Below are 9,247 nucleotides of genomic sequence, written 5' to 3' on the forward strand. Positions count from 1 at the left end.
CTTCCACCGTCCGACTAAAAAAAAAGTATGTTTTTTTTTACCTGACATGTTTTAGCCAGTGTCTCTGGCCATCTCTGATGATGGCTAGAGACACTGGCTCAGGAGATTTGCAGTAACTAAGTTTGCTTTTACTCGGTTACATAACTGTTGCACTTTTTTTGCACCTGCAATATCAAATGAAATATCCAATATGCCTGTTCAACGTTGACACCCTGCAGTTCTAGTTAAAGCCTATAGGGGTCAGTAATGGACCCGATAGCCTCAGTCAAACTGAACCAGAGGAAGAGCAGCAAAGCCCGAAGAAGAATTTAACGATTCCCGGTTGTGAACCGCTCCAGTCCCTGTAGTGGGCCATCGGTAACTGACTAATTGTTTTGGACTTAAAGCAAAACTACTTCGTTTACTAGCTGTTTAGTTTATATCTCAAAGCGAGCCCCACCAGTGCGATGAATTCCTAACAACTGACTATGTTTTAACAGCGATCTTGTAGCATTCAGGATCATTTCTGCAACACAAAAAGGTAACTAACAATCTTTTGTTTTCCTCACGCTTTCATGTGGCTCAGGAGCACAGATTTTACTTTCCCTAACTGTTAGGAAAGGTAATATTTTCCTCCAGGCTAACTGGCCCTGTAAAAGTCGCTAGATGACCTGACATTAACATTCGGGAAACATTGTTTTATCAGTCTCAGTTGGGTCTCTTTTAATCAACTCACTAAGTGAACAGTTTTCATTCCTTGAAGGATTAATGTAAACGAAGAATAATGTTTACATTAGTTTCACGTTTTCCTCACTGAATCATGAGAAAATGAAGGAAAACACGTAATTTAACAGTAATCTAAGGCAACACAGTCACAATAAACAGCTGGCTTCATAAATGGTACATTAATACATTTGATTTCTGCTTTAGTCATAATGTGACTGATTTTTAAAACACTAATTGTGTTTTTTAAATTGTCAAACAAAACAATATTTATTTTTCAACAACACCCACACAAAATGTTCTGTTTAAATGTCAATTCTTAAAATTACTCTGCTCGTTACCGCCCCCTTGTGGTGGCTTATTGAATAAGACTTTAAATCAAACCATATAAAATAATGAGAATGTGGTTCATTTTAAAAATATTATAAAATAATTCAATAAAAGTAGCCCTGGAGAAAAAATCTGTTACATGGAATGTGTTGCGTCTCTTTAATTTGGCTTTGTGATCAACCTCTCTGCTAGAGACCAATGGAGGAGGGCTCTGAGGTGATGGAGGATATTGTGTTTCGAGGAGTGGAGTTTTCTGTGAAGATAGAGCTGGACAAGAATTTGCTGATAGTGGAAGTCTCTGATTCCATGACAGCAGATCAGTGGAGAGGAGAATTTGATCCAGCATGTAAGTGACATACATAAATGACATTACAGATACGGATTGTGAACGTTATTCTCTTTAGCTTTGATTTATTTCATCCTCAGATATCGAAGACCTCACTCGCAAAACGGGCAACTTCAAACAGTTCCCAATTTTCTGCAGCATGTTGGAATCTGCCGTCAGAAAGGTAACGTCCATGTTCTCGCAAATGCTCTAAAGTGACATTTTAGTGGTTGAGCGAACGTGCACAGTCAATAAAAAGATTAAAGCAGACAGATTAGCTTGAGGCCATTTTAGCAGAGGAAACTCATTCATGGGAGTGCAATGTTTCCACTTGAGTGAGAAATGTTCAGTTATACTGAGCTTTCACATTCTCCGGCGCCTTCTCTGTGAGTTACAAAGACAAGGCCTTGAAGAAAAGACAGGCACTGTTGAGCAGTTGTAAATGAGTACATCTAGAGATTTCATGTGTCAGCTCATGCAGTGATTTATTACAGCGGCCGAGGCTTTTGTGACTTAAGGAATCCAAAATTTTGTCAAAAATAGGTCAATCCTTTTCTCGACCATTCCCCTAGAATTTCTTTCCTTGTAAGTGTATTTTTCTCTCCTGCAGACAAGTGATTCGGTTACACTTGACCTCCTGACCTATGCTGACCTTGAGCTTCTACGCAACAGAAAAGCAGGAGTGGTCAGCCGTCCTCGTGGCCATCAGCAGTCATCTGCTCTCACTTCTAAAAGATACCTCATCCTTATCTATACTGTAGAGTTTGACAGGTTTGTGTTTATTTTTATGACAGTGCTGTTGGATTCTGCTGCATGTTGAACCTATTCTGTTGTGTTTAGGATACACTACCCATTACCGCTGCCCTATGTGGGGAAGCCTGACCCAGTTACCCTTCAGAAGGAGATCAGAGCACTCCGGGCAGAGGTCAGCGCTCTCACCTCCCATGGAGTCAACAAATCTGCAGATCTGGAAATACAGCGGCTCCGACAAGAGTAGATTGCAGTTACTTATTTTTTTACTGATGTGAGTAAGCTGAGCTTCCTTTTAAATACCAGCGCCATTTCCTAGGCTGTTTGTAGTAAAAGAAGAGAAGGAAGCCATGGCCAAAGTCCTGGAGCGAGTTCAGATGAGTGGAAACGTGTCCATCGCCGGGCAGGAGGACTGGAGGATCAGAGATGTGGTGCGAACGCTGGAGGAACAGCTCATCAAGGAGAGAGCCAAAAGTCAGAGGTCAACAAATAAGAGGTGCCAGGAGCAGCAGTTTCTAATGGAGCAGGTGAGAGTGTTCTGGAAAAGGTTTCTGGTGTTGTTTTTTCTTTTTAACCTTCGTCCTTCCTCTTTAGCTGGAGGAGCTGAGAGCGTCCGAGTGTGCTCTTCGTGTTCGTGTCAAAAGTCTCACCAATGAACTGGCGTTACTGCGGAGAGGGTTAGACAATCTAAGCGCGTACTTTACCTTTACTTTCTCTTTCATTCATTCATGTACATTTTAAACAGAACCTTTTATCACCTGAATGTTATTAACTTATCAAGCACATTTCTCTTTGGCACATCTGCAGCAGAGTGACTCCGGTTTCGGGTCGCTTTGGTTCTCCGGTCGATGGGGAAGTCTATCGCTCTGTTTCCCGTGAGAGAAGATCTGGTTACGGGACAGCCCGGGCTCGGTCCGGATCTAGGGAGCGGTCGGAGGACAGTCGGCATCGATCAGTGGAAAGAGGAAGAAGAGCGGACTCTTCAGGACCTCGGGCTTGCATACCCAGGCCATCGCCTTCACCCACAGGTATGAGAGCTGCTCAGTGGGAACTTCCAGATCATCAAATTAAATGTTTGTGTTGATTGTTAATCCAGTGAATAAAATTTTAAAATGTGTTTATAAAATCTGTTTTGCAGGGTCCAGGGGGCCCCGCTTTGACCCGACTGCTTACATTCAGGACAGGCAGCGCAGGCAGAAAGAGGCGGAACTCAAAAAGTTGGTTATCAATATTTATGTTACTGCAGTGTTTAAATGAACAGCCTTTACCCTGATTCCTGTCAGACAGAGGAAGGTGAGAAGAGACATGCTGGCATCGCCGATCATCCCTGAGAGGGGCCGCTCCCGATCCAGAGAGGCCTATCCTCAGGTGGTCCGGTCTGGCAGCAGAGGCAGGAGTCTGTCGACGGAGCGACGAGGCAGCAGGAACTCCTCTGAGAGCTCATTAGTGGATATGGATGAAATGGCCCAAAATTTGTTCAGGTACTTGGTTACACTGGAGGGTTTAGTGCAGCATTACTGTTACTTACTGTCCCTTTGATCTGTGCACAGGGGAAGGAAGCAGACCTACAACAAACCTAACGTGGTGAGTGATTAACCAGTCTGCTCGGCTTGAGATTATTCAGTAATAACAAAAATTATTAATCCTGTCTTTATACATTTACCCCTTTTAGTCTAGAGGCCTTATGACCAGAAAGCCATTTAGCAGCACTCCAACGCAGAGAGTAAAAGACAAAGGTAACTCAATCAGTTAAAATGAGCTGATATTAAGATTAAAGTCCTGACACAATCATCTAATCTCATGTTAAAAATCCTAGTGAGTTCTCTAGATACGGGCGCTGAGCTGTCGGAGATCGATGCAAGGCTCCAAGCACTTCAGGAATACATGAGGGACCTGGACACAGGACACTAAAGTTCAGCTCAAGTCGGAGTTCAGGCTAACCAACTGTCAAGGATTTTTATCAACAACCCAGTGCCTGCAACCAGAAAAAAATAAACAAATGACAGACAAGTATCCAGATTGCAATGAGGAGGCAGAAGCTACAAGGCTACTGCCCCGAGCTCCTGAATTCTGTTCATTTATAACATGAGGTGTGTGTGTGTGTGTGTGTGTGTGTGTGTGTGTGTGTGTGTGTGTGTGTGTGTGTGTGTGTGTGTGTGTGTGTGTGTGTGTGTGTGTGTGTGTGTGTGTGTGTGTGTGTGTGTGTGTGTGTGTGTGTGTGTGTGTGTGTGTGTGTGTGTGTGTGTGTGTGTGTGTGTGTGTGAATAAATTAGCATGCATTTAGGCATAGAGAAATACATATCACGTCCAGGTGATTGAATCAATGATCAAGAAATAATCATAACATTTCCATAACATATCCCCCCCTGTTTATGGGATATTTACATAACATGCATGAAATTTTATCCACTTTCATAACTTGTCACCATTTTCTATGATTTTCTATCATTAATCACGGCTTAAGGAATGGGGAAAGGGTAAAACTAGGAAAGGTGGTCATCACGGTAGTCATAAGGACCAATAGGTACAAATCAAGCAACTCGAGACAAAGATGATAAGCATCAAAGCAAGAAAAATAACAATAAACACTACGATTAGATATGAAAGGTTCAGAATCAACTCGATGGAGTGAGAACACAGAAGAAAAAAAAAATATGATTTCTATAGCGCCTCTCAAGATAAAAATCACGAGGCGCTTCTCAAAAACAAGAAATGTAAAAATATAAAAAAGAATTTAGAAAATGGTTAAAAATATATTTCAACTGAGCTAAAAATAGACAATTGTGATAAAAATAATGTTAAGAAAGAGAGAGAGTGAATAGGAAAGAGGGAAATCAGTGGATCCTGAGGAAGGTGTAATAGGTGGGGAGAGCAGAATAAAGAGGGAGTGGTGAAGAAGGTCATACAAAAGCCAGCTTGGACAAGTGAGTCTTCAGCTGCTTTTTAAAGGAGACCACTGAGTCCACTGATCTCAGGCTCAGGGGGAGAGAGTTCCAGAGTCTGGGGGCCACAGCAGCAAATGATCTGTCACCTTTGGTCTTTAGCCTGGTGCTGCACAACCAGTAGGCTTTGATCACTGGACCTCAGGGACCTGCTGGGGGTGTAGGGACTGAGAAGATCACCAATGTAAGATGGTGCTTGTCCATGTAAGGCCCTATAGACCAGAACCAGGATCTTGAAATGAACCCTGAAGTTGAATGGCAGCCAGTGAAGCTGGAGGAGAAGCGGGGTGATGTGGGTGTGTTTGGAGGACTTGATCAGAAGCCGAGCACAGGCATTCTGAACCACCTGTAGACGGTTCAGGGAGGTTCTGCTCAGACACGTGAAAAGAGAGTTACAGTAGTCTAAGCGTGAGGAGATGAAGGTGTGGAGAACTGTCTCAAGTTCAGAGCGGGACAGAATGGGACTCAGCTTAGCAATGTTCCTGAGATGGAAGAAGGAAGAGCGACCAAGAGAACTGACATGAGAATCCAGGGTGGGAGCTGGGTCAAAGGTCACACCAAGATTCCTGACGGAAGGTTTGGTGTGAGAAGCAAGCTGACCAAGAGAGTCTCTGACTTTGGGAACCAGCTTGTCTGGGGCACAAATGAGGATCTCAGTCTTATCTTCATTCAGCTGAAGAAAGCTCCCAGCCATCCAGGTTTTGATAGATTCTAAGCAGGTGTGTAACAGCTGCAGCTTAGACATCTCATGGGGCTTAAAGGAGATGTACAGTTGGATGTCATCTGCATAAAGATGGTAGGAGATTCCTTTGAAGGAGCTCAGGATGTGCTGAAGAGGAAGCAGAAAGAGGAGGAAGGGCAGAGGCCCCAACACAGAACCTTGTGAGAGCAGTTTCTGATAGGCCTACCCAGTCTCTCAGCCTCTCCAGTAGCAGGTGATGGTCAACAGTGTCAAAGGCTGCAGTCAGGTCCAGCAGGACCAGAACAGCACAGTCATCACTGAGTCAGAAGGTCATTAGAGACCCTAAGAAGAGCTGTTTCAGTAGAATGAGCTCTACGAAAACCTGACTGGAAGCTAGAGCAGCTGTGAGTTCTTTAGCCACAATCTTTTCCAAGATCTTGGAGATGAACGGAAGTTGGGTCTGAAGCTGCTATGGAGAGAGGCGTCAAGACTCGGTTTTTTAAGAAGCGGGTGGATTACAGCGTTCTTAAAGTAAGCAGGGACCTGACCAGAAACCAGAGAAGCATTAATTATAGAGAGCACGCTGGGACCGATGGACTGAAAAGCACTTTTAAACAAAGATGAGGGTAAGATGTCGAGGAGGCATGCAGAGGTCTTCATAGAGTTAACTAGTTTGGTTAACTCAGGCAAAGAAACAGGAGCAAAGCTTTCTAGGATGATGGGCCTGGTTGGAGTCGGGAGAGGCAGCGATAAGGCTGAAGGAGAGATGCTAGATCTAACCTTATTGACTTTGTCCACAAAGAAAGACCGAAAGTTCTCACAGTCTGCAACAGAGTGGATGGAGGCTGTAGGAGAAGCAGGAGAGACGATGCTGCTGATGGTGTTAAACAGCACCTTGGGGTTCAGTTTGCTCTGGGACACCAGGTTGGAAAAATAGGAAACCCTCGCGTCTCTGACTGCAGAGTTAAAGGATGTCAGAAGATCCTTTAGGTGCAGCAGATGGACATGCAGACGGGTTTTCTTCCACAAGCGCTCAATTTTTCTGCACTGGGGCTTCAGGCTGTCATTTAACCAGGGAGTAGGGTTCACTGCAGGAACTGATCTGGTTCTGACAGGACTGATGTTGTCCAGAATGGAGAGGCAGTGCTCGTTAAACTGAGAAGTTAAGGAATCTGGGTCATTATCAGAAGAACAGGGTGGATCAAAAGCAGCAGAAAAATTGCTAGCTGTGCTCTCATTAAGAAAACGAGAACTAACCATACGGCGAGCAGGAGGTGGGGACGCAGAAACTGACAAGTTAAAGAAAATGCAATGGTGATCAGAATTATAAACGTCCTCAGGACAAACACTGTCAGCATTTAGACTCGGGGTAAAAACAAGGTCTAGAGTGTGCCCACTAGTGTGTGTGTGGGGCCAGAGACATGCTGGGTAAAGCTGAAGGAGTCTATAAGGCTGGAGAAATTCATGGCAAAGTGATCAGAGGGATCATCAACATGGATGTTAAAATCACCAACAATCACCAGTCTGGACAGCTTCACAATGGAGGACAGAAAGTCACTAAACTCCTGAAGGAAGAACTGTTTGGACCAGGTGGACGATAGACCACAGCACAGTAGAACAGGTCCTTACGCCTGACTTTAATCAGCTGCAGTTCAAAGGAAGCAAAGTGACCAGAGGTTGAAAAGAATAACCACTCGGGCAGAGTTCAGTCAGACCAGAATAATCTCTGCATGTGGTGCTGCAATAGTTTGCCTATTGTGGATCGTAATCTCAATCCTGATAACTTCGTCCAAAGAATCATTCCATACAAAGTTTAATACAAAAATCAGCAAAATAATAAGAACAAATAAAATAATAAACACGATAAGACAAACACAACTGACAATAATATCTTACAGCAGTTCACAGAGATAGAGAATGGAATCAGCTAAATCAACACAATTATAACCTTAAGAAAAGCTATTTCATACATACTGAAATTAATTTATTGTGATGCACAATTCTATGACTTATGGCAGTTCCTGTAAGGAGACTGGGAAGGGTTAGCAAACCATATAATACACAGAAAACATCAGTACAGTGTATTGAAACATCAGGTGAATTTAGTTTAAAGCTTCAAGTTGCAGACGAGTCTTTCTGTGAAGGAGGAAAAATGAACGTGTAATATTAATTTACGCAGCTCTAACTGTGGCAGAGCTGAGGCAAACCAGGCGTTCTTCATCAAAGGGCTCGTCCATGGACGGAGGGTCCCGGTTGGAGAATAGGTTTGGTCAGGATGGTTTCAGTCTTACGTTGATGAGTATCTTGAAGTCCGGTCCGGAGTGCAATAATGGAGTTTGTGGTGTAGAAGCGCACAGTTCAACTTCTCAAAGACTTCAGGGTCCTTCTGTGACGTGTCAAGGCGGTTGTCCAATTGTCAGGGAGCTGATCTTGTCCCCGAAAAGTCCTTCAGGTCCTTGACCGTGAAACCTGTCTGGATATTTGGGTGCAGGTGCTTGAAGTAGTTGATCCTTTTCCAGCGTCTCTTCTTCGCTGTGTCCTGTTGTAGTTGCGTCCAGGGGGTCGTCAGCCGAGGTGGATGCAGGTTACGTTGTCATGTAGGTGCACGGTCAGGAAGGAGCCCCAATCCGTCGTTTCAGTTCCAGTTCTAGTGCCCCCTCAAATGCTGCTGTCTCAGTTGTTCCATCAGGTGCTGAGAGGCAGCCCAAATGCAGGCCATGTACATGCACCAACATCAGTAATGTGGTGAACCCAGCAAGCTTGAAGCAGATCTTTATCTTATCTTGATCTTCACCGGGGTTAAGACATGAACACCTATTGTTGCCAACACACCTGTGAAGCTGGACTTCAATGCCGCCCTAGTAGCGGTTGACGTTGATAAGCTTGCAGTGCGATAGATGAATCCAAGATGGTCTCTCAGCAATCTTCACAGCAGTGGGAGTGATGAGTACTTCGAATGGACCTCTGACTGCCCCATTTGTTTTGCTTCAGCACCTTCATCAAAACCCAATTTCCTGGTTTCATGACCTGTGGCAAAAAAGCACAAGAAAATTCTGGGAGATCACTATCGATTTTGAATTGTTTTCAGCAAAAATCCTTATCATCCAATATTTAAAGTATTTCCATCCAGGCAGTGTAATAATGTGAGGTAATCGTTATCAGCCTTCCCTCCGCTTGAGGCTTGAGGCAACTCATGGCTCACCAGAAACAAAACATTAACAAAAAGGGTCCGATACCGGCAAGCACTGCACTAACCCGAAGCAAAAGTTGGACCTCACACAACATGTGAAAAATACCCATCCCAAGGAACTTGCAATTGCCAGTTTACATCAGCAGGGGACAGTCGTGCAGCACAGTGTGCATAAAACAACAAAACAAAAGACTAAACAAACTAACAAAAATAAACCATAATCGGTGTAAAGAAAATTGAAAATAAACACAAAGTGATTTACATCACCTATAAGTAACAGGAAAAATTACAGTAGAAGAGCTGTTGCAGAAGATTGTAATCTAATG

At 43.8% G+C, this 9,247-nt stretch overlaps 1 protein-coding gene across 2 annotated transcripts; it reads left to right on the top strand.

Annotated features, from left to right (window-relative positions):
• The first annotated feature begins 356 nt into the window (after positions 1–356).
• On the top strand, positions 357–4,120 carry ccdc61 (coiled-coil domain containing 61). Of its 2 annotated transcripts, none has more exons than XM_015961025.3 (13): positions 357–520; positions 1,225–1,378; positions 1,459–1,541; positions 1,968–2,128; positions 2,198–2,350; positions 2,427–2,634; positions 2,702–2,802; positions 2,915–3,135; positions 3,246–3,324; positions 3,391–3,588; positions 3,658–3,691; positions 3,780–3,843; positions 3,924–4,120. In XM_015961025.3, the coding sequence occupies exons 2-13, from the start codon at positions 1,231–1,233 to the stop codon at positions 4,016–4,018; spliced, it is 1,545 nt and encodes a 514-aa protein (XP_015816511.1). In that variant the 5' UTR covers positions 357–520; positions 1,225–1,230; the 3' UTR covers positions 4,019–4,120. The 2 variants fall into 2 exon arrangements, with proteins under 2 accessions (XP_015816511.1, XP_015816512.1); XM_015961026.3 differs by having other exon boundaries at positions 2,702–2,784.
• The last annotated feature ends 5,127 nt before the right edge of the window (positions 4,121–9,247 follow it).

The sequence above is a fragment of the Nothobranchius furzeri genome, chromosome 10 (assembly GCF_043380555.1).
Source record: "Nothobranchius furzeri strain GRZ-AD chromosome 10, NfurGRZ-RIMD1, whole genome shotgun sequence".
NCBI lineage: Eukaryota > Metazoa > Chordata > Actinopteri > Cyprinodontiformes > Nothobranchiidae > Nothobranchius > Nothobranchius furzeri.